The 23,523-nt window shown below is 37.1% G+C and overlaps 4 protein-coding genes and 2 long non-coding RNA genes across 10 annotated transcripts; 2 read left to right on the forward strand and 4 right to left on the reverse strand.

Moving 5' to 3' along the window:
- Positions 3,815–6,954, forward strand: LOC18774981 (vacuole membrane protein KMS1). Of its 2 annotated transcripts, none has more exons than XM_007205173.2 (8): positions 3,815–4,100; positions 4,540–4,739; positions 4,835–4,913; positions 5,011–5,310; positions 5,623–5,780; positions 5,961–6,077; positions 6,167–6,346; positions 6,470–6,954. In XM_007205173.2, the coding sequence occupies exons 1-8, from the start codon at positions 4,049–4,051 to the stop codon at positions 6,671–6,673; spliced, it is 1,290 nt and encodes a 429-aa protein (XP_007205235.1). In that variant the 5' UTR covers positions 3,815–4,048; the 3' UTR covers positions 6,674–6,954. The 2 variants fall into 2 exon arrangements, with proteins under 2 accessions (XP_007205235.1, XP_020420689.1); XM_020565100.1 differs by having other exon boundaries at positions 3,859–4,100; positions 4,844–4,913.
- On the reverse strand, positions 7,030–8,374 carry LOC18772230 (F-box protein At1g55000). Its single transcript, XM_007205667.2, has 2 exons — positions 7,898–8,374; positions 7,030–7,807 (listed from the first exon to the last, which is right to left on the reverse strand). Exons 1-2 carry the CDS (start codon positions 8,297–8,299, stop codon positions 7,412–7,414), a joined length of 798 nt encoding a protein of 265 aa, XP_007205729.1. The 5' UTR covers positions 8,300–8,374; the 3' UTR covers positions 7,030–7,411.
- Positions 9,441–12,263, reverse strand: LOC18772682 (protein AUXIN RESPONSE 4). Its single transcript, XM_007207130.2, has 2 exons — positions 10,875–12,263; positions 9,441–9,963 (listed from the first exon to the last, which is right to left on the reverse strand). The coding sequence occupies exons 1-2, from the start codon at positions 12,087–12,089 to the stop codon at positions 9,724–9,726; spliced, it is 1,455 nt and encodes a 484-aa protein (XP_007207192.2). The 5' UTR covers positions 12,090–12,263; the 3' UTR covers positions 9,441–9,723.
- On the reverse strand, positions 13,556–14,474 carry LOC109949836. Its single transcript, XR_002272146.1, has 2 exons — positions 14,113–14,474; positions 13,556–13,779 (listed from the first exon to the last, which is right to left on the reverse strand). It is a non-coding gene; the product is annotated as an uncharacterized LOC109949836 (long non-coding RNA).
- LOC109949778 lies at positions 15,108–17,124 on the reverse strand. Of its 4 annotated transcripts, none has more exons than XR_002272038.1 (4): positions 16,950–17,124; positions 16,399–16,566; positions 15,771–15,842; positions 15,108–15,412 (listed from the first exon to the last, which is right to left on the reverse strand). It is a non-coding gene; the product is annotated as an uncharacterized LOC109949778 (long non-coding RNA). The 4 variants fall into 4 exon arrangements; XR_002272037.1 differs by having other exon boundaries at positions 16,449–16,566; positions 16,950–17,114; XR_002272039.1 differs by lacking the exon at positions 16,399–16,566 and having other exon boundaries at positions 16,950–17,113.
- LOC18774104 (probable Xaa-Pro aminopeptidase P) lies at positions 17,221–23,107 on the forward strand. The gene is made up of 13 exons (XM_007204903.2): positions 17,221–17,665; positions 18,422–18,547; positions 18,751–18,870; positions 19,208–19,483; positions 19,678–19,850; positions 20,107–20,361; positions 20,906–21,057; positions 21,283–21,473; positions 21,869–21,977; positions 22,079–22,233; positions 22,396–22,488; positions 22,702–22,782; positions 22,861–23,107. Exons 1-13 carry the CDS (start codon positions 17,348–17,350, stop codon positions 22,930–22,932), a joined length of 2,121 nt encoding a protein of 706 aa, XP_007204965.1. The 5' UTR covers positions 17,221–17,347; the 3' UTR covers positions 22,933–23,107.

Consider the following 23,523-nt stretch of genomic DNA (forward strand, 5'->3'; position numbering starts at 1 on the left):
TTGAGATTTTGAGGGCCCTGTGCAAAACTTAAATGAGAGCCCTCACATTATCTAATATAAAAATATTTATGATTTAAAAAAATTGCCATGACTTAATACCATTAGATAATTTTTTTAATAACCAAAATTCATTATCGATTAGCATGCAATGGCAATCATAAATCAAATTCAGAAAAATTTTAATGTTTCAATTTGAGAAAAAGGAAGAGGAAGAAGAAGACAAGAACTTTTTTCGTAAATTCAACTACTGAATGACACAATACTGACTCAAACCCGACTTGCCTACTAAAATCAAGGCGTTGATTTCCAATTCAACCAAATAGTAGCTTGTGTTATTGTCATGCACGCTCAAGTATATATATACATATATATAGTCCCCTTCTATTGAGGGATCCCTCAAATAATTTTATTTGAGAGACGCCCTTTAGGGTACCCTGCAATTTTTTTTCCAATGATCCAAACTATCTATTTTTTAGGTATTCATTCAGATCATCCTTACAAAAAATTAACATCCAATTGTATTCTACAAAATCAATGAACACAGTGCTTCAAGAAAGTTCTAAAATTTCAATAACTCAATTGAATGGTCAAATGATATCGGATTCAAGTGATTTTTTGTAGAGATGATCTTTGAATGAGTATTTACAAAATAGACGGTTTGGATTAGTGAAATATAATCTGGAGTGGGCCTTACAAGAGGTGTTCCTTAAATAAGCATATTTGAGGGATCCCTCAATAAAAACTCTATGTATATATATATATATATATATATATATACTGTATACATAAAAAAATTTTGGAGCCTTGTACAGTAACACCACTTGTACACCCTCAAAGTCGCTCATGTTTATCCCCGATAGAATCCCCTTATCTGATAGAGTCACAAGGACAATTTGGATCAATAGAATAGAGGCTGCTAAAACAAGGATGGGTCTAAAATCTACATAAAAGTAAACTCTAAATAAAATAAAATATGTTTTTAGTCCAAGTAATGGGTAACGTTATTAAACATTCTTTAATTCCATTGTATGTTTAAGAACGAGGAATAAATATATGCAAAAGAAGGAGCATATCTTTCATGTCACTGAATGTGACATCCACCAAGCAAACGGTCAATGAGAGAAGTTAGATTGATAGTTAAGATAGTCAAAAGGAAAAATATTAAACAAATCTCATACTTTCCCTTCGCATGGATCGTTGACTCTAATAAATTCATTTGCTTTTATCCAATAAATATTTGGTACAACTTTACGTATACTGTATACAACAACACATCGCATTGATGTATGTAGGATTTGTTACATGTATTTTGTACATACCAAATTATACAAGTAACATCGTTCATGCAAATTTGCAAGTCGAAAACGTTGTTGAAAAATTTGGTTAGAGCATTCATAATGAGAGGGTGTATAAGGGGGTGTATGTTAAATATACACCTTTTGTCGTCGAAATCATCTCCAATGAGAAGATGTAAATAGTTGTAAAAATATACCCCCACCATAGAGATGTAAAATTAGATGCACATTTACATCTTTTTTTACATCCTTTACAGGAGGGACCCACAAGAGAAAAATGGAAAGAAAAGGATTGGAATTCAAAATGGAAGGCCTAGATTTCATTCAATTTGCATTGCACTTTCAATGGCCCATATTTCTACATAGATATTTTTATGTTAGTTTGTAGATAAAATCATATGTTCTTCAAATTTAAATTTTTTTAGGTCCATTTATTTGGAAAAATAAAATAAAACACACATAAAATTAATTTTAAAAAGTTAAAACATACAAAAACACACAAAAAAAAATTATCACAAACAAATCAAATATGCATATTTAAATTTACATCATTTTCCATTGAAAAAACTATATTTACACTCCCAAAACACTCCCACTATGGATGCTCTTAAAGTTGGGCTATGACTCATCAGGTGGGAAGAAGTTCATTGCAAAGTTGCAAGCCCTAAAAACAGAAAAATATGATAACTTCTTGGACATGTCGTAAGGCTAGTGGCGGTGGAGGGATTCTTTTATTTATTATATTCCATTCTATGATTCTTTCTGCCTTTGCTTTTATTTCAAAATATAAAAATAAAAAATTCTTTGTTCCTTAATGGCCAGCACATGCCAGTGGTGGGCTCAAAAGCCCAAATTGAGCCAACTTTCAAGGCACTTGAAAAGTGAAAGAACCCATACCTCAGACACAAAGCACCTCTCTAAAGTAAAATTGAGCGATTGAAATGAAAACACAGTTGAATTCTTAAAAGTCAATAGTGTTCTAACTTTTTTTTTAACAGTAATTCTTGCATGTTTCGAGTATACCATGTGACTGATGTATCATTCATCCAATACACATGTAACATATAAAAATATTATCTAATATTGTCTTGTATGTATTAGATGGTACACCAATGACATGGTGTACCCATGCAAAAATATCTCTTTTTTGGCCCTTACTTTGAGAAGTTGGTTTTGGACTAATGTTTAAGAGTGGTGATTTCGTCACTCCAATTTTATCCATTTACATTTCATTTTATAATTAAAAAAAGAGTGTAAATAGATAAAATTGGAGCGAGAAAATCATTACCTATGTTTAAAACTTTGATATTTGGTGACCAAAAACAATGGGCTGCTGGACTAGGATAGGTATTAGGGTTGGGCTTGGGAATTTGATATTGGGCTGCTAGACTTGGACATTTAGAAAAATATTTTAAAAAAACACCCCATCTTGTTCGGTTCGGTTTTTAAATCTGAGTTGATTTTTTCAGTCAACACGATTATTATTAACTCAGTTTGTCAATTCTGCGATTTTTATGCCAACCCCTATTTCAAAATGCCTCACCCGAATTTTACTTAATTTTTGTTTAAGCACTGTAAATTAAACTGGATTAACAAACAAGAGAATAGTTACCCTTTTTATTATTAATTAATCTCTGTCCGGTTTACAATTTTATTTCAATAGCTAGCCATGTCATGTCAAGTCATGTGTGGCTGAAAATTAGAGTTGATGCTGATGGGTCATTGCCAGGGTAGGAGCTGGAGAAATATGCGCTTCTCTCTGTTGCAGTAACACAGCCGCTTAACGCCCCAGCAAACTCTGCACGAAGGGCAATACGAGTAGCATTCTTCGAAATTCTTGCAAGCAAGACCTGCTAGGGGCCCCCATGCTTCTGCATATAGCTCTACACCTGCCAATGCCATGCCAACACACACTTGAGTTTCCCTTTTTAATTAGTTTATAAACTTTGACCAGCTTATACTTATATTTTCGTGCAATATATATTTAGTTACATAATTTACTATTAAATAATGAGGATGAGATCTTTTACCAGACGCAATAACCATGAGTAAAACCAAAAGAGTCAGTTTTGAGGAAGGCTTGTCCATGTCTTTTTGACTAGCTAAATTATGTATGATATTGGTGCTAATGTTTTACGGCTACAGGTGGAGAGGAATAGGTAAAAATGGTATGGAATTGAATACATACAAAAGTTAATGCATCATTTCTTTTGGCAAGTGAGTAAAAAATGCATCTTCCTAGATTAGTTTGTAAAGGAGGGTTGCCTAGTTTGCTCGTCCTCTTAAACTGCATAGATTAGTTTAAAATCTCGCACCGTAAAGGAGGGTCTCACTTGGGCCGACCCGATTTAATTCAAACTAAGGTCTAGTTGGGTTTGGGTCTAACCGAACTGGCCCAACCCGACTCATTTTTGCAACCTATCCAACTGAGTAAACGACTATCCATGTCAGCACAACGGAAGAAACTGAATTCGACCTAACTCAAGCCTACACTTTACGTGGCACTTACTAAAACCATCATGATTAGAGCAGCTTATCGTGGTCTCTGTTGCACACTATCATTTTCTCCCAAGTCTCTAACGAACGACCCGCTTCTCTCTCTCTCTGAGACTGAGCGTTACCACGCAAACCGTACTCTCTCCGTCCCAGCTCGGTTCCAATTTTCGCGCTCTTCGTCTTCTCTCTCTATGAACCCTAAGCTTCAATCCTGAATCCAAAATCACGCGCATAGATTCAGTTTTTAGGGTTTCTGAATGGATCTCTCCGATGTCCCCTCGTCAAATTCCATGGACGCCTCCATCTCCGGTGAGTAACTTTTTACGCAGCTTCTTCAATTGATTTCAAATTTTCTCTATAATTATACAATCACATTTCGCTGGCTTGTGTATTTAAATTGTTGCTAGCAAAAGTAATTTTTAATAAAACAAATCTGTTTTTCATATTTTGTTTTTACTCAGCTGAGCTAAACGTGAAGGGGCGAATCAAATGGAAACAAAAGGTTTCAAAATTTTGGGTTTTTGTTTTTCAAGTAAGAATAAAAATCGAACCTTTATTGGGTAGGCATATGGAATGGAAGAGTTTGTATAACTGACGTTGAATCTGCCGTATATAATTGTTTAATTGTTTAAAAAAATTCCAATGTAGGAATTAGTTGCATTTTTGTTCTTTTTGCAGATTAGATATTTTAATGTTCCACGTAAGTTGTACTTAGCAGAGCATATGTTCTAATCTTTTAATTGCTCAGGACTGCGTGTGAAGCAGCACCGGGAACTAGAAAGCTTAACACTTACAGCGCAGCCATTAAAGACATTAAAGTATTTCATGTTGGGTTTTGGCCAATGCCTTCGACAATTTATGGCAAAAGGTGGTTGGCTTGTGCTTCTAATTATGTTAGCAGGAGGTATAGGAATGCTTACTATAACTATTGGTGGACATCAAGAAGAGGTATTTTTATGCCCATTATTTATTTAATTGAATTGCATTTTTATGCCCATTTTTGGACTTTCCTTTATTGATTTTATAAATTAATCATACTGCAGCATATTCAGGAGCTTGTTCGTTATCTCCAATTCGGACTCTGGTGGCTGGCTCTTGGTGTAGCATCATCAATTGGTCTTGGTAAGCAATAGCTTGAAATTTTGACTTTCTGGTGGATAGAGTTGACCTGTTTTCGACAACACTCGGACTGATTTTATTATATTGTTCTTCTATGCAGGATCTGGTTTGCACACATTTGTGCTGTATTTGGGGCCTCATATAGCTCTGTTTACTATGAAGGCAGTGCAGTGTGGCAGAGTTGACATAAAAAGTGCCCCATATGACACCATTCAATTGAAAAGTAGTCCTTCATGGCTGGACAGAGACTGCTCTGAATTTGGGGACCCCATATTTTTATCGCAGCACAGTTCAAGGGTTCCACTTAGCAGCATATTGCCTCAGGTTCAGTTAGAGGCTATCCTATGGGGAATCGGAACTGCACTGGGAGAGCTTCCTCCTTATTTCATATCAAGAGCTGGTAACTACAAAACAACAAACTATCTTCTTTTACTCACTATCTCAATACTCTGCAATCGTCGTAGTAAACAATTTCTAGGCAGGAACAGCCTGTTAGAAAAACTTCAGCTAGTCTAACTTATCCATGCACTTGTGTTTGTACGTGCTCGCATGTTCATCTTTTACTTATTTCATGGCCCTTTGTAAGTCGGGAGTATATCTGGATTCTTTAACCTGACTACATAGTGTAAGGGTGAGTGAGTTGCATATGTTGAACCACTAATTTCTCCCTGAACGAATTTCTGAATCTCTCCTAATCTATGATTATGTGCAGCTCGTATATCTGGCGAAAAATTGGAAGTCATGAAAGACTTGGATTCTTCTTCAACTGAAGATAGTGGAATTGTAGCTAATCGTCTGAACCGGATCAAATTATGGCTGCTTTCTCATACACAATATCTGAACTTTTTAACTATATTAGTTCTTGCTTCGGTAATTTTTTTTTCTCTCTTCTAGCAATACTTTTCTAATATGTCATTGCCCGAAATGAGGGTTTGGAGATGTATTTTGGATACCCCTTTTTCCTAAGGCTAATTGTACTTTCTCTCAGCACATTCTGTACTTAGTTCCCTTTTGAGACCTCCTGATGTGTTTATCCGAAATAATTTTCAGGTGCCCAACCCTCTATTTGACCTTGCCGGTATAATGTGTGGACAATTTGGCATTCCATTTTGGACGTTCTTCCTATCAACATTGATTGGAAAGGCATTTATCAAGACTCACATACAGGTTTGTTGCCTTGTAAGATATTTCAACATTTTGAAGCTTTATAGTGTCTGCTCATTTCACAAACGGTTTATGTTGCCCCGTAATTGCAGACAGTTTTCATAATCTCAGTTTGCAACAATCAACTTCTGGACTTGGTAGAAAATAAATTGATTTGGGCGTTCAGCTTTGTCCCTGGATTTGGTTTGGTTGTGCCCGACCTCATCGCCAAATTACATACTGTGAAAGACAAGTATATGCATGCCTCTCCTGCAGTGCCCTCAAACAGCAAGGTAGTGTTTTCTGTGTTATGGCTTGAATATCTATATGTTATAAGTTAATTTTACAAGTAGAGTGTTTGAGCCTATTTGGAGTGTTTCATATAAGGTATACTTTTCTCCATTTTCTGCTTTCAGGAGAAAAAGTGGGACTTATCATTTAGTTCGATTTGGAACACTGTTGTGTGGCTCATGCTCATGAACTTTTTCATCAAGATTGTCACAGCAACTGCGCAAAGCGTTCTCAAGGAAGAACATGAAAAGGAGTTGACTGCATTGTCGAACAAGCCGCATACATCAGAACAAAAAAATAATGGGTGTTGCAGCCAAGCATCCGATTGAATTTTCCGAAGGTCATTCGGATTTGATTAATTTTCTTTTCTAATATTCAAAGCTTTGGAATTTAGTGGCAGAAATTTTTTTGTATCTGCCAGCCATGATTATTTCGCCCAAAGCCATGAACCTACTTATCTCTGTTTCAGTTTGTACATAAAACAACCATGCCATGAAGCATAAGTTAACCTGTAGAAGTATCTACATGTCTTGTAGGGGATCCTATTTGTACCATTATATCACCCTCCTGGGAAATTCAATGGAATAAAATTCGTCTAGATGTTAGTGTATTTTTGTAAATGACTGCGGAATGTTGTTCCTGTGCTCCGGCTGCATGCAAAGAGAATTTTGGCCATTTCTTGAACTTTCAATGTAGAAATTCAACTTTCAAGTAAAAACTAATTAAGATTCTCTACTCAAATTCGGATAGCATGTAACACAATATTAACACTTTTGACACTGGGCACCTACACTAAAACAATTACAAAGCACAAGTAGGTAGGTGGTAGGCTTTATTTTACAATTGCCAATCATAAGACTCCATACGCATTTTGGTCCATTGGTTGATGATGAAATGAGCATCATAAACTGGAAAACAATATAAATCTAAACACTTTTTTTTAGATATCATCAAATCTCCCAAAACCAGTGGCTAGTGAGGCTTGCAATGCTTCAAGACTAGGGTTTGCCTTGGAGACCCTCCTTGGGTATTTAACTTTCATGGTTTCCAAAGTAGAAATTACTGTATCAAGCAAAGCCCAGGTGGTTTTCCCATCTGAGGTCCTGGGAGAACTGAGAGAGTGCAGCTCTTGGATCACCATCAGCAATGGTCAAGTAGTAGTGAGCAGTGGCATCATCAATTTGCATGCTTCTCCTCAGTGACTCAATCACCCGCTTCTTACTCTGCAAATCAGTTGCAGAGCAAGAAGACGTGCTTGAGCTGCCATTGCTGGTCGTTTTGTGGAGCTCAGGGCCGCCTTCCAAATACAGCACAGCCACTTCTCTCTTAGCACAAGTATCCACTTCAACATAGCAAGTAGCCTGCAAAAGCATCTCCGGATTGCTTATCGGGATCAGCAATCTCTCACGAGAGTATATTCCGTGCTCGCTCATCGTGTTGTTCAAACGCTTTATGTCCATCACCTGATCACCATTCACCACACAACATTTTAATTAAAATCTTGGCTTTTTTATTTTCTCGGCGACCAAACACATCATAAAAACCCTAGATACCTGAACAGAATACTTGACGGCGAGACTGGCGATGCTGTCGCCACGGACAATCCGGTGCGAGATGGCGAATTTTCCGAGAGAATTGTCTCTCCAGAAGTTTCCAGACGCTGGCTTTCCGATGATATGCTTCAGATTCCAAGGGGCTTTGAAGGCTCTGGTGACGATCTCCTGATCGGAGGCGACCGAGTTCCAGACTCGGCAGACGCAGCTGGAGCGAGCAAGGTCGGGAATCGGGAGCTTCTCGAAGATGAGGCGGAGGGTGTCGCGGCAAGTCAAGGCCGAGAAGTGAGAGTTCATCGGAGATATGGTGGAGTCGGAGAAGTCTAGGATTTCGGTGGTGGTGGTGGGGTTGAGAGGGTTGAGGATGTCGTCGTCGTTTTCTTCGTCCCCGCAGCAACCCATTGTCGTTAAAAGCTGAGAGTAGATCCCGGGGTTCTTTTATAGCTTACGAACTAACAATCAACGACGTCCATTAAAATTTCAGATAAGTTTGGAGTTGTTGGACTGTTGGGTTTAGCTATTTCTCTTTGTTGGGCCACGTAGAGAGTGTGGCCCACATTTTAGGGCCCACAACATAGAAGCCTTTCTTGTACTAAAATACAAAAGAAAATGTGAAAATATTTTTGGGTGGTTCTTTATTTTAAATAAAGATCCCAACTATTAATTTTCCAATCCTATTTATATGGATTATATTGCATGAATAAAAAACTTGCAAAGAAAAAAAGAAGAGATTTTCTATTTAAATCTCACATTTTTTATTATTTTGTAAAAAGACAAAAAAAGTCATCAAACTTAATACTTAACCCTAGTACATCTATATACACACCCCACACACCTCACCATACTTCATATTAAGTTTTAGAAAAATACAAACTCCTCTACATCGTATTGCCAAAGACGTAGAACATTGACGAGCATGCCTCTTTAAAATCTGCGTGGGAGCTGATGAAAAGACTTGTTGATTGTTTGGTTGTAATGATCTTATTCTCTTACATTTATTGATTGCTTGGCTGTTGATTGCTTTTTTTATTTTTATTTTTAAATACCTGATGTTTTGGTAAAGCTGTTCTCTTTCTCTAGAAAGTACTAAATTTCGGATTTCGATTTCATTTGTTTGTGTTTTTTTTTTGCTGGGAACAATAATATTATTGTCACTTCTAAAATTCTAGTATGCATCTAAAATCATAATCCTGCTGTTGTTGCTTCAATAGTTGGGTTATTTTTCTTATTGCTTTTCCACACCGAGATTCAAAAGAGTTGTCAATTTCGAATGTCAATGAAAATTGAATACCTCATTGTCGTTATTAAATACTCAAGAGAGAAAATGATAAAAATGTCTAGCAATTAGCATTAGAGCTTGCATAACATTCTTCCTTCTCTAAGGGTAGCTTGTTGTGGGGTTTAAATAGAAAAGTTTTTTTATTTCTTATTTTTTTTCAGCTTGTGTTGTATTTAAGGGTAGTTTGGGAAGATAGTAGGGTTTTCTTAGAAATTGTGAAAATTTAAATTAAAAGTTGGAGTGAACTTAGAACATGGGGTGAACTAAGAGAAGTGTGGAGTTTAAATAGAAAATCTCAAAAAGAAATATATGTTGAGATACAAATTAAACATATCAACCAACTTCTTTTCTTAAATTTAGAATACAAAATACAATACATCACAGCTTCAAAGATTCAGCAGAACAAACGTCTTCATCAAGGCATCTTGTACAGTAAATAAGAATTTCCGTGCATCCATGGCAGAGAAAAAAGGGACCTAAAATCTAATTTCTATTTCAACTGCTGGCTTGGGAAAAAATATTTAAAACAAAATAAAACTCATCAACTTCACCATCCATGACTGTGGCCGAGACCGTATGCATCAGGATAACCAGTGCCATGAACATGGCCATGACCATGATGGTGGTCATGCCCATCATCATGACCATGATGCTCACCGCTTTTTGCTTCATCAAACATCTTCTGAATATGCTCCGGGATGGGCTCTTCCTCAACCTTTCTGACAGATGCAGGCAGCGAGGACACAAAATAAGCAATATTTTCAGCTACCTCATCAGCTGCGTCTTCCTATATCACCCGATGAAATAAATCAGCTTATTTGAATTTCCACACACCATGAGTAAGAGGAACTTGAAACAGAATAATTTCTTGAACTACTTGCCATGATGTTCAACGAAATATTTAGTTCATCCATGAAATGGAAAGTAAAATCAAACTCTTTACTTTAGCATATAAGTAGGAAAAAGCATTAGTATTTTGATTGCACTAATAGTATCATACATGAGGGCAATGAATAACAGAGAACAAATAAAGAAAAGCATGCATAAGATTATACCAACAGAAGGCCTTGTTGCTTCAAATTCTATAAAGAACTCAACACACACACAGTAAAAGAAACTATCTGCAACTGTCTTCCGATTCGAATACCTTTTCGCCCTAGCCATTCAGTAGTAATTTTTAACATCAGATTCCAACAAAGAGCAGTGTTGTTTCAGTATTCATCAACATAAACCATAAACCAACCACTAGCTTCTTGACTTAGACTACAAAATTGGTAAGATAGCCATAAATCCTTCCACAGACCACTTAACATATTCTACATTTTCAATCAGGAACTAACTGGTTATATTGATTTTAAATCAAGGCTGGCCGTCCAAAGAGTAAGCCTCCTCAACCCAACAGTTGTTTGCTCTATATGGAAACTAACATAGAGACCATATGCAGATGCTATTCTCTGAATATACCATTACATCCTATCTTTATAGTAATTACAGTCCTAAATATCTATTTGACAGGCAATACAACGTCGCATTCAGAACCTAACGGAGACAAATTTCATATCTTTCTACCATTTAGAATTCGAAACAGCTATCCTATGGAAACTGAGACCAAACAATCGTATCCCAAATATTGAGATTTTTAGTCTTACCACATACATGAAAAACAAGCAGTAGCTACTGAATATATCAAATCCTCACCTGAGGCCACCGTCCACCAGAATGGGTGACAAAAGTTGCCTGTGGAAGTGCACTCGCAACTCGGTTTCCCTCTTCACTCCATTCCTTGGACCAACTGCTAGACCAAAGCACTTGCATCGGCACACCTATCAGTCCATCCGAGCCACCCCACTCTGCTATATCAAAGCTATGATTTAACTTCTTCCCCATTCCAACAATTGCTTTTGTCCCATCCCTACCCTTCAAAAGAAGTCTATGCGCATCCACTTCCAAAACATCAATCCCCCTTGAGCAACACAGCTTAATCAACCATGTATAAGCATATGAAAACCTCAACACAACCTCCCTAACCACTGGCACTCCCAAAACCCACAAAGGCAAAGCACCTGTCGATCTGGATGAGGTATCAATCAGCGTCACACTCCTCACGGTTTCCGAATTCTCCAAAACCCAATTTGCAAGCATCCCCAAAGCTGAATCATGCAAAACCAAATGCACAGGAGCCAAACTTACAGTCTCAATCACTTGTCCCAACACCTTACCAATCTCATCAGGACCCATTTCAATTGGCTTTACAAACTTTTGTTTTGGCATCCGAGATTCTATTTCTTCATAGGGAATCTGGCCAGTTTCAATTATCTCATCAAATGCCCAAAACAAACCCTTCTCTTGAATTTCACTACAGACATACCAAAACCTCCCTAAAATCCCAGTTGGTCCCTCTCCAACCTCCACCACCGATTTATCCGAAAACCCATTTCCAGGTAAATCAAACGCAACCGCACGAACCCCTTTAGAGCCTAAAGATTCAATAACTTTGCGAAAAGAGTAGGAGCTAAGACCCAGCCCATGAACAATAACAACATTTTCTGCTGTTATAGGACCTTGCTCAGTAGAAAAAACTTCAACGGGGTTCTGGTTTGAGTGAGTCTGAACCTTTATAGTGCGGCCCTTGGAGTAGTGTTGGCGAAGAGACGTGGGCAAGCTCAAAAACCAAGACTTTGGGTCTTGTGGGGACAGAGAGGAGAGAGAAATGAAGAAGAAGGTCACAAGAGAGACTGTAAAAGTGAAGTAGAACCAGAAAGCGAATGGATTTTGACCATTTTGTGGGGCAACTGGTGTTTCTGTTGGTGAAGGAGTGGGTTTTGATTTTGAAGGTTGGGTTGGTTTGATCTCTGATGACCGTTTCGGCTCTTGTCGTTGTTGGTCTTCCTCTTCCTCTGTGATGATCACCATTGAAGAAAGCTTGAAACTTTTAAAATGGGGTTTTTGAGCTTGAACAGGAACTGGAACTGGAATTGGGTTGGTTTGAACTTTGATCTACGGAGTAGAACAGAAAAGTAAAGTGAGAGAGAGAGGGAGTTTGTAAAGTGGGGAGAAAAAGCTCTGAGCTTTTCCTATTAAAGATTTCTTTATTATTTTATGGCTGTAGAATGGTGCGACCTTTTGTGTCGTTTCTCGTTTGAGTTTGGGTAAGAAGGAAACGACATGTCGCTAGTGATCCATTTGCGAAATAGTTTACAGAGTTCCTCTCCCACCACTAGGACCAAATTGGGAACCAATCCTTCAAAGTAGGGAGAGGGTCCCCTAATTCCCAAAATGCAAAAACATTCACTTCTATCTTTATTCTCTCATTTAACATACTTTAAATTTAGTGACTTTTCTAATCCAATTCAATTATAGACACCAAACGAGCTTCAAGTAAAAATTATTTAATAACGGTTTGTAACTTTTAATTAGTAATATAATTGAATTGATGTTGTCAATGCACAATATTAAGTGTGGTTATGGGGGTCAGCTTGTTAAGACCTATCATATGATCTTGCTCGGGAAGTACAAATGAAACCATGAATCAACACAACAAATTCGAGTATAAATATGAGCAAAACATTGGAGATCAACACAATAAAACACAGTCGGAGTTTTACCTAAAAAAACATAAATTTTGAAGTTAAGATGAAAAATATGTTTGATACATAGTGGACTAGACGAGGAGGAGGTGGGTGGGGTATGAGTTCTGAGCATGTACGTAGGTGTTTCTCTTCCTTATATACCTTGGGCAGAGCAGAGGAACAAGTCGACTCTATTTGCTTAATACTATGAAATTATTAATTAATAAATTATTGTTTCTTCCCTTGAATTTGTCAATATTTTTTAAAACCTATTACGAAAATCAATGGAAATCAGGAATCAATTTAATAATCCTCAAACCTAATTCACAAAAAATGGAATTTAGTCCAAAACACAATAAGCAAGTTCATGGATTCTTAACTTTGAAATTGTGGCTTGGTTGTTGGGTTGCACTGGTGCAATGAAGTTTATTGCAGCTTCTATGTGACTTGCCAAATGTCCAGTAGCACTTTAGGTGAAGTAATACAAAGTCTACATGAAAATAGAAAGAAAAACACCATTTTCAGAGTATATATGACAGTTGCGTGTTTTGGCTACGGTTTTTGATCTTTAGCATCTGTTTGTAGGGGTGGGCACGGTCCGGTTTGGATCGGTTTCTACATCAATTTAAAACCGAAACCGGTACTGTTCACCGGTCCGGTTCGGTTCGGATTTTTACTAAAATGCTTGAGAAAACCGGACCAACCCGAACCCATTTTGATCCGGTTCGGTTCCGGTTTTTACGGTTTGGGCCGACACACAGCTTAATTGATTTTTTTTTGTTCTTAAATTTTTTTTAAGTTTCAGCCCAATTGATATTTAAAACCTTTTGGGCCTAATTATTACCGATTGGCCCAATTCACATCCACGCACTGCTAATTGACAAAACAACAAATATCAAGCATTAAAATAAAACTTACAACCTAAAAACAAAACAAAATAAACAAATTTAATTACAAACAAATTACAGAAATAGAACATATTCAATGTTCTGCAACATCTTCAGTCTTTCTTTTTATCCATGCTACTTCAGTACCTGTTTCAAAGAGCAACAAATTGTCAGTTGTTGTAACTTTATTTTCTTTTTCTGAGTTATGAATGAGCTTTTCTCCCGTCTAAAATTTACAACAACGTTCAAAAATTTTGCCACTAAGGAATGATATCAGGAATAGAGAACATGTTTGTCAAAACACAACAGGAAAAAATTGAAAGAAAAAAAAAAGAAAAAAAAAAGAGAATCAGACCTCAATAACATCATCAGCCCAAAATCATAGAAAATATCAATACCATATAAAAGCACCAAAATGGATTGTTGACAAAAAAAAAAATACATATCTTCACAAGGATTGGGGAGATAAGAGACGCTGACCTGCTTTAAACGGGCTCTTTACCCAGATCTACAATAACTTAACCCAGATCTCCAAGAACTTCACCCAGATCTCTAAGAACTTCACCCAGATCTACAAGATGAACACATATATGTACAGAGAAACAAAAAATGAAGAGAGAAAAAAAAGAGAAATAGAATAACAGAGTTGCAAAGAAAGAGATATAGAGGGAGAGAGAGAAACATAAAACCAAGAAGAAAAAAATCAGAGTAACAAAAAATCAGAGAAAGAGAGGGGAAAAAATGGAGACGAATTGAGAGGAGAAAGAATAAGAGAGAAAGAAGAAAAAAAAAAACTGAGAGGAAAAGAGGCAGAAGAGTGAAGAAAGAAAGAAGTAAAAAGAAGTTGAAGAACCTAGAGGAAAAGAGGCGGAAGAGAAAAGAAAGAAAGAAAAAGAGAGTTAAAAAAATCTAAGAGGAAAAGAGAGAGTGCGTCAGAGAGAGTGAAGTGAGATTTGATGTGATTAGGTTTAGGATATTAAAATATGGCTTGTTGGACTTGGGCAATGGACTTGGGAAATTTGGGCTTTTTGTTAGTATAATGAAATAGTTGGGTTTGGGCCTACAAAATTTGATATTTTAAATATAAATATTAATATAATATAAAAATATAAAAAATTAATTATATTGGACCGGTTCGGATTGGACCGGTTTCTTAGGGTGAAAAACCGGAACCGGAACCGGTCTGAACCGGTTCGGTTTGGATTTGTCTCGGTTTTTGACTTTTTTGGTCAACACGGTTTTTTTCGGTTTTTTTCGGATTGGTTTGGTTCGGTTTTGCGGTTTTGCGGTTCCAATGCCCACCCCTATCTGTTTGTGTGCTTTTAGTGACGAAATAAAGATCTTTAACAGCGCATAAAATCGCCGGTAACCGTTGCTAAAAGTCAATGTAACGACAGACAGCAATAGCGCCAAAGTCGATAGATTATTCAAATCATCTCCCCCCTGGTCCATGTCCGTGACTTTTACATTTAATAGAAAAGAAAAAGCAAAACCTCGTTTTTTATTTATACATATATACCCAGATTACATGAACACATCATTTAAAAATCTCGTCCAAATGATTTAATTGGATACATAAAAATTCCCCATGCTGTTCAACAAACAAGATCGGATGGGAAAGAAATTTAAAAATCTCCTCTCGCATGTTATCATTGCTCAATCCTTCTAGGTAAGCGCCAAAGCTAGATTATCCTGATGAATCCTGGTATTGCTACATCCCTATGATTATGTACTGCTTCCCATACTCTATCCAATCTATCAAGCCTTCAAAGAACATAACCTGCATAGTGCAAGATGAAATCATAACTTTGAAACAAAACTATTATACTAGAAATAAGAACGAGAGCTTGTTCAGGAAAGAGCAACAGAATAATGACAAGAAGATCATTTAGAGGCCAAAAGCCGAACTGCCTATGATTCACCAATGACCAAAACACGGTAGGTCTGAATTTTTCTTTTTGGGACGAAACAAGGCAATAAACAAGCGTGGGGGAGTGCACATCAAGGAGTGGCAAACCTATTAGAATAAATTTTGGCTGTTAGGAGTTGCAGTCGTCTTTTCCTATTGTTACCAAGCAATTGTGGTAAAGGCCAAAAGAAAAAGGATGAGACATACAAACTATCACTATTCAACATACCATTAGACCAGGAAATGGCACATCCCTTGCGAGTGTGGACCAGTATATGCCAAATGAGAGAAAACTTAAAATCTGCAATTGCGCAAGAACATTAAGGTCATAGTTCATATGTTCGCAAATGCATGTCTGATATGTGTTGTTCTGTCAGTGTTGTGTGCAGATGCATGCATTGATGGGGGTGGACAGGCAATGACCTCCAGTATTTTACAGAGAACTATTGGCCTCATGGTGAAAGTGGATTGCGAGTAAGCTACTTTTCTTTTCATATTTCTTATAACAATCGCAGATGTTATAAATGAAAGAAAGTTAGAAGGAGGATGAATGAGACGTCCATCTAACATTCTCAATCCCAAACAAAAATTACAACCAAATCAAACTAACTAGTTTCGATGACACACACCAATTGAGTTAAGAGGCCAACAGTCTTCAAGACTCTTAATTGCCTGATCCCCATCATGATGAAAAACAGAGAGAAGAGGGAAAGAAGAGGAGGGACCATACATTGGATACCAGCCATCATAGCTAAGCTATGGAAACACTAATAAAATGCCAGATTGAGTACTCGAAATTTACTTTCTTACATATAATTAATATCAAGCTAAATGCCATCCAAAAAATTGAGCTTTACCCATTAGCCATGAATGTTAGATCCATAACATCTCTACTCTATGATCATACCCCTGACTTTCACAAAGATTAGCTTGGCTCTGAATGCATGTATTTACAGAGACAACTGGATGAGTCATTCCTTCCCCAAGTGCCCCAGAAATAGTTCCCCACAGAAGCTCCCTTCAAACTACATTGACAGATTAATGAATTACTTACAACCTTCCCACAAGTCCATTCCATACGTAGTCCACAATTCTACAATGCAAAACTTTACAAACGCATAATGTTATACATGCACTAAATACCAAAACCCTGATTTCTTTTATTTCCTAAAAAAAATTCTAATAAAGAAACAAAATGTTTTCCTTCAATTCCTATTGAAAACAAAATAAAAACAACAATTGGGTTTTCAACTGCTTCAAATTCCAAAAAATGTATGGCTAAACCTATCTGAAATACTCAATGGTTGCATTTGGGGAGAAGATTAGCGTCTTATTCTTTCATTTCTACTGCTTGATGTTCTCGCTATCCAAATAATAGAAGTGAGAAATTGGCGAATTGGAAGCTTACCAGAGAAGGGGTTTGAGTTGTATAGCCTAAAGCATGAATTTTGATCGAACTCGAGCTCTGTATCGCCATTGAAATAGCTTCTCTCTCTCTGTCTCACTGGTTAGGGATTGTGAATTTTTTAAGTCAAAAGGGCTCTTTTTTGTAAGTTAATTAAAAGGTGTCCAGTTTAATATTTATAGCAAGGAATAGTAACGTAAAACGACGTCGCTACCATGAGTGCTGAAAAGAAAGATTCTTTTTCTTTGGGGTTAATTTTTGGTCAATCTTCGTTCTCAACGGCAAAAATCGTATCTTCTTCCCTCTCTGTGTGTTAGTTAACTGATACAAAAGCTTCATCTGTGATCTTTCTCTCTCTCCCCTCCACACCCCCCCCTCCCTCCCCGCGGAATTTTGCTACGATGCACTCACTGTCGTCACAAGTAGCTCGCCCTCTCTGCTCTCCCTCCTCACACTCTCGCTACTTCCGCTTCCTCTCTCTCTCGCTCCCCATTTTCCACAGTTCCAAATCCCACCCCAAAATTTTCACTATTTCCCCGAAAGCCCCGCTCTTGACAGTCCGAAATTGCACCTCAATCTCTGCCAAGCCCTCTTCGGAGCTCCGAAACAAGCGTTCCAATTCCGACTCCGACGAGAAGCTCCGTGCCCTCCGCGAGCTCTTCTCGAAGCCCAGTGTTGGCATCGACGCCTATATCATTCCCTCTCAGGATGCTCACCAGGTTAAATTTCCAGTTTTTTGAAATGTTGTATTGTTCTTTACGTTTCGTTTGAGGTTCTAGTGGTCTGTGAGGGTTTGCTGGCTGTAGGATTTAATTGTGTTTTGTTGGTTTGAACTATTCTACTGAGGATTATGAGCTTTTATTCGAATTTTGCTTCCTTTTTTTTTTTTTGGGTTGAGATTGTGCGTGGGTTGTAGAAAACAACTGGTTTTGCTTATTTTGAGAGTTATCGGTTTTTGTCTATCTTTTGTGAAAATTTGATCATTTCCACGTGTTTATGATTTAGCATGGTGATGGTGTGTCGGTTGTAAGATACACTTGAATTTGTCTAGTTTGAGATACTGTCTTGAAAGTAACGAGCTTTGCTTTTAGTTTTATTTATTTATAATCATAATTTTAGTTTGTGGTATGCGATAGTGCGCTGAACAATTCATCTGGGTTTTACTGTTTGAAGCATTTAGATTGTAAAACTAAGAGTTCGTTGAAGTTTTTCGTTTTGTTTATTAGTTTTGAAGTTATGAGTAAATGGAAAGAAAATGCTGAAATTCTTTTCATTATTAGGTTTATCTAAACAGCTTTGACATTATTCCTTTTTCGTTTCACTTCTTTATGTATCACAAGGACCAAACAGTCTTAACTATTAGGTTCTATGTTTATTTTGCATATAGCTCAGGTGTTGTAGCGTTTCTGCATTGGATTCTAGTATTCCATGTTGCCTGTAGTAAATTGTAAGTGCCCTTTTCATTTTGGCTTCAGAGTGAGTTCATTGCTGAATGTTATATGAGGAGGGCATATATATCGGGGTTCACTGGAAGTGCTGGCACTGCAGTCGTCACAAAGGATAAAGCAGCTCTTTGGACTGATGGGCGCTATTTTCTTCAGGTATGTAAAGATACAAAATCACTTTCACTTTCACTTTTAGATCGTCTCTTGTGTGTTATTTCTTTACTATATGCATATCATAGTCTCTTTTCTTTTGAATTTTATATTTTGTAGTGCTATCATATTGGAAGAATGGTTTCTGATTTTGTATCATCTGGCTTGAGGTGCAGTTCCTGATAACATTTACTCTTTCCTATTGTTAGGCTGAAAAGCAGCTAAGCTCTAGTTGGATTCTCATGAGGGCTGGTAGTCTTGGAGTTCCTACAACTATTGAATGGTTGAATGATGTTTTGGCTCCTGGTGGGAGAGTTGGCATTGATCCTGTGAGCAATTCTTAGCCTCTTAAAATGGGCCTTCACATTTCTTTATAATAAGTTTCTAAGTCAAATAGCACTTGACTTCTTGAATTGCTTACCTTTGAAATGTGGATTTTAACCAGCTCTCAGAAAATAAAGTTTCAACCATTTCAAGTAATAGATCAAGTTTCATCTTTCCTTTTTTAATCAATACACTTTTTGATAATTTGATAATTGAACTTATTGGGCTTGATCATGTTTTCGTTGCGCTCCCCCTCATTAAAATTTGTGTCTTTAATTTTTTATCATTCTTTGTGCTTGCTTTGTTTGTGATGCCACCTCCTTTGTATTGTGAAGGGAGCAGTTTTTGTTTTCTTCCGATGCTGCAGAGGAGTTAAAGCAGGGCATTGCTAAGAAGAATCACGAGTTAGTGTTCCTGTATGATAAAAATCTTGTGGACGAAGTATGGAACAAATCAAGACCAAAGCCTCCAAACAAACCTATTAGAGTACATGACCTAAAGTATGCTGGTGTAGATGTTGCATCCAAGTTGTTGTCTCTGAGGTCTGAACTTGCTGATTCGGGTTCGTCTGCAATAGTTATATCTATGCTTGATGAAATTGCTTGGCTGTTGAACTTGGTAATACCTCTGAACCTATCTGTGGAGGTTTTTTTTTTCTGGCAAAGATGCATGTTAACCCCGGTTATCAGCTATTCTCAGAATTCTTGATTCTTTAACCAAATATAAAATTGTAATTCAAAGTTATTCATAAATGTTCATGCTTTTGTGTTCCGTTTATTAATCCAAATGATGTGCTAAATTTTGTTTTGCAGAGAGGCAGTGATGTTCCACATTCACCTGTTATGTATGCATATTTGATTGTGGAGACTGATAAAGCGAAGTTATTTATAGATACTTCTAAAGTGAGCACAGAGGTGATGGATCACTTGAAGAATGCAGGAATTGAATTGAGGCCATATGATTCCATTCTTTCTGAAGTCGAAGGGTAAGTTTGTGAGCTAAAACCTTTTTTTTTATAGGGAATATTTTCTGCAAATGATTTCATGAACAACTTTAATAGGGGCCCTGGCAAAGTTGTCAGGTAATGACACAGATGCGAGGTCTCTTGGCTGTAATGGTTAGGCAAATTATGATGGCTTTCTCATTTTCATTATTTTACTGTCTTAGATGTTCATATTTTTTAAACGGAGCTAAACTCATTTTGTAACACCAAACTATTAAAACCTATTTTTCATTTTCAGTCTGGCAGCACAAGGGGCTAACGTTTGGTTGGATATATCTTCTGTTAATGCTGCTATTGTCAAAACCTTTAACTCTGCTTGTGAAAGATATTATCAGAGCCTTGAAAGTAAAACAAAAAGTAAGACTAAGATGTATGACGACTCAAATGGTTGGTCTGGAGGACCCACTGGAATTTACAGAGTGTCCCCTATTTCTTTAGCAAAGGCAGTGAAAAATGATTCTGAGTTAGAAGGCATGCGGAGTTGTCATTTAAGGTAATTATTTCCACCCTCAACTTGATTATGTGCATAATCATATGTGCGCGCTTTCCATATCATTGTTTGGTTGACTTCTTTGTTGATAATACTGAAGCTTAGTTGTTAGCATCATCAGACAACTGATCAGTAGAATGCCTTAAGAATTTAAGCTCTCATTTGGGTTATGTATATGAATTTTGTGTAAGAAAATACCTCCTAAGTTATAGCTAAACATGTATAAATTTAGTGGATTAGATATTATATTCTCTAGTTACGTGTCCATGATTTTTTCCTGTGCTGTTGAGCCTGAGGGTGTAGATGGGGTCAAATTTGACAGCCATTGGAGTTTTTATGTGAGAACAATATTTTTAATCACTCTATGAAGAATATTTTGAAAGGGATTGGTAGCAAGATAGTCTCCATATATGCATGTGGCTTTTCTTTCCCGATAAACCATATAAGAAATTCTGTTATAGGGTGAATTTCTATCTATACTTTCATTACAGAGACATATGTGGTTTAAAAGTTAAGGATATGGGTCAAGGTGATAATATCTGTGCAGGGATGCTGCTGCTCTAGTGCAGTTTTGGGTTTGGATGGAAGAGCAAATTAAAAAGAATGTGAAATTAACTGAGGTAGAGGTTGCAGACAAACTTCTTGAATTTCGTTCGGCGCAGCCTGGTTTCCTAGATACAAGCTTTGACACTATAAGTGGTACATGTCAAACCTTTATTGTTTTTTACCTTTTTTTTACAGTTATTTGAGATTTTTACGTTTATTACCGTAGATAAGCATGTTCTTATCCCTAAGTTAAAGCTTATTACATAGATGTTTTCTTTTTTGCTTCTTCTCTTTATTGTCCTTTTCTTATTTTTTGAGTCAATAGTTCCTTTGTCGATTTCTTAAACTTCTCTACTCACAATTTGAATGTTTTTCCAGGTTCTGGTGCAAACGGTGCTATCATACACTACAGAGCAGAACCAGATAGTTGTAGTGTTGTGGATGACAAGAAACTCTTCCTATTGGATAGTGGTGGTCAATACGTTGATGGAACAACTGATATAACGAGGACCGTACATTTTGGCGAACCTCCCTTGCGACAAAAAGAATGCTTTACTCGAGTTTTACAGGTACTAAGTACATTCCTATGGTTTTCTGGGTAATAAATTCTTATGCAATTTACTTACTTGAAGGCTGCATAAATTGGGTAAAGATATCTGAAGAGGGCAGGGCCAAAGGTCTCAATACTTTCTAAAGATTGGGTTTTTCTCTTCTGGGGATATCAGGCAATTATGCAATGGTGTACTTATTTGCGTAGTTGATGTACTTTTAATTAACCGAAACTTATTTGCATAACTAAAGTAGAGTATAATAGTATTTATTGTACTACAGATCCTCAACCAACACATACAGTTATGCAATTTACATAATTTGTGCACTTTGATATTCTACTCCTTAGACTGACCAATTTTGTATTTGAGATCCCTGGTTGTGTTTGACTTTTCTGATAGAGTTTGCAATGCAGGGTCATATAGCTCTTGATCAAGCAGTATTCCCTGAAAACACACCTGGTTTTGTCTTGGATGCATTTGCTCGTTCTTCCCTTTGGAAGATAGGACTGGATTACCGGCATGGTATTTTCCTTGAATTTCTATCAACTCATCACGAACTTTTAAGTCTTTGCTGAATTGATGATGAGCTCAGTGAATATGTATTTTGTTCTCTAATGTGGTAGGAACTGGGCATGGTGTGGGAGCTGCATTAAATGTTCATGAAGGACCTCAAGGTATTAGCTTTCGATTTGGAAATATGACTCCCTTACAGAAAGGCATGATTGTTAGCAATGAACCTGGCTATTATGAAGACCATGCTTTTGGCATTCGGATTGAGGTACCTCCCGCCTCTCTCTCTCTCTCTCTCTCTATGCACTTAATTGTATCTCTGTCTATAATGTTGATGCTAGTTCTCTTTGTTGCTGTACCATATGACAAATTTTCTGCTCATGTCTTGTACTCTTGTTCCATAGTAATTCACATGTTCATTCTCATACAGAATCTCCTCGTTGTGAAAGAAGTTGACACGCCAAATCGTTTTGGAGGAATTGGATACCTGGGATTTGAAAAACTCACATTTGTCCCCATTCAGGTATGCATATGGTGACGTAGTACAATAGTTTAACTGGCTATGGGTATGACCTTTGAAAGCGAGTGCAGAACCAATATGTTATCACATTGGTTTTATGCATGACCTTGGTGCTGAGCTAGAATTGGCCCTAATGAGTTCGTTTTAGTGATTTGTTTTTAAAAGAAGGCCTGCATTTTATGATTTCTTTTTCATGTGGTTTTTTTTACAATGCAGGCTAAATTGATTGACTTATCTTTGCTTTCTGCTGCGGAGTTTGATTGGCTTAACGATTATCATTCACAAGTTTGGGAGAAGGTTGGTAGAGATCAAGAAACCACCCTATTTACAATATTTTCCATTTTAGATATTATAACTAACCTTAAGGTCTCACAGGTGTCCCCGCTTGTGGATGGTTGTGCTCGTGAATGGCTTTGGAACAACACCAGACCACTTGTTAAGCTGTGATGTGATTCTTATCCATCCATCCGTCGATCATTCTCTTCTCTCATGTACCCCCTTTGTATACAAGCACACCACTTTACCACAGTGATGAGACAATTATATATATGTAAACTTGTATCATGAATGTTAAATCCTAATAATTTTAAGTTTCGTGCCATATAAAATTTTGTCTTGGCAAGCTCTCAGGTGTCGCTTGCATCAAAGGCCTCCTGCACGGCACGCAATCTTGACGACTAACGAAAAGAAAAGCCAAAAATAAAATAAAAAATTAATAGGAGAAGTTGGTGGTTGCATCCTCTGTAACGAAGGCCATGATACAGCCGCGCGGCTATACTATTTTTAAAGCCGCACGGCTAGACTATTTTTTTTTTTGAAAAAAGGAGGACCCGCATAGCGATTAGGTGCCACGAGTCAAAATTTGTATAGCCACGAGGCTATACTATTTTTAAAGAAACATTATAAAAAAAAGAGGACTCACCTAGCGATTATGCGCCCACGTGTCAAAATCAATATCACCATGTGGCTATACTATTTTTTTAAAATAAAGGCTATATATAAATAGTATAGCCGCCCGGCTATACGATTTATTAAAAA

The sequence above is a fragment of the Prunus persica genome, chromosome G6 (assembly GCF_000346465.2).
Source record: "Prunus persica cultivar Lovell chromosome G6, Prunus_persica_NCBIv2, whole genome shotgun sequence".
Taxonomy (NCBI): Eukaryota; Viridiplantae; Streptophyta; class Magnoliopsida; order Rosales; family Rosaceae; genus Prunus; species Prunus persica.

Bases quoted from the DNA above. Each gene is read 5' to 3' on its own strand.
- LOC18774981 (XM_007205173.2), top strand. From the start codon at position 4,049: ATGGATCTCTCCGATGTCCCCTCGTCAAATTCCATGGACGCCTCCATC. The intron at 5,311-5,622 runs GTAACTACAAAA...GATTATGTGCAG, and splicing joins TTATTTCATATCAAGAGCTG to CTCGTATATCTGGCGAAAAA. The intron at 5,781-5,960 runs GTAATTTTTTTT...AATAATTTTCAG, and splicing joins CTATATTAGTTCTTGCTTCG to GTGCCCAACCCTCTATTTGA.
- LOC18772230 (XM_007205667.2), bottom strand. From the start codon at position 8,299: ATGGGTTGCTGCGGGGACGAAGAAAACGACGACGACATCCTCAACCCT. The intron at 7,808-7,897 runs GTATCTAGGGTT...AATGGTGATCAG, and splicing joins CCGTCAAGTATTCTGTTCAG to GTGATGGACATAAAGCGTTT.
- LOC18772682 (XM_007207130.2), bottom strand. From the start codon at position 12,089: ATGGTGATCATCACAGAGGAAGAGGAAGACCAACAACGACAAGAGCCG. The intron at 9,964-10,874 runs GTGAGGATTTGA...CGGGTGATATAG, and splicing joins CTGGTGGACGGTGGCCTCAG to GAAGACGCAGCTGATGAGGT.
- LOC18774104 (XM_007204903.2), top strand. From the start codon at position 17,348: ATGCACTCACTGTCGTCACAAGTAGCTCGCCCTCTCTGCTCTCCCTCC. The intron at 18,871-19,207 runs GTGAGCAATTCT...TGAAGGGAGCAG, and splicing joins GGAGAGTTGGCATTGATCCT to TTTTTGTTTTCTTCCGATGC. The intron at 21,058-21,282 runs GTACATGTCAAA...ATGTTTTTCCAG, and splicing joins AAGCTTTGACACTATAAGTG to GTTCTGGTGCAAACGGTGCT.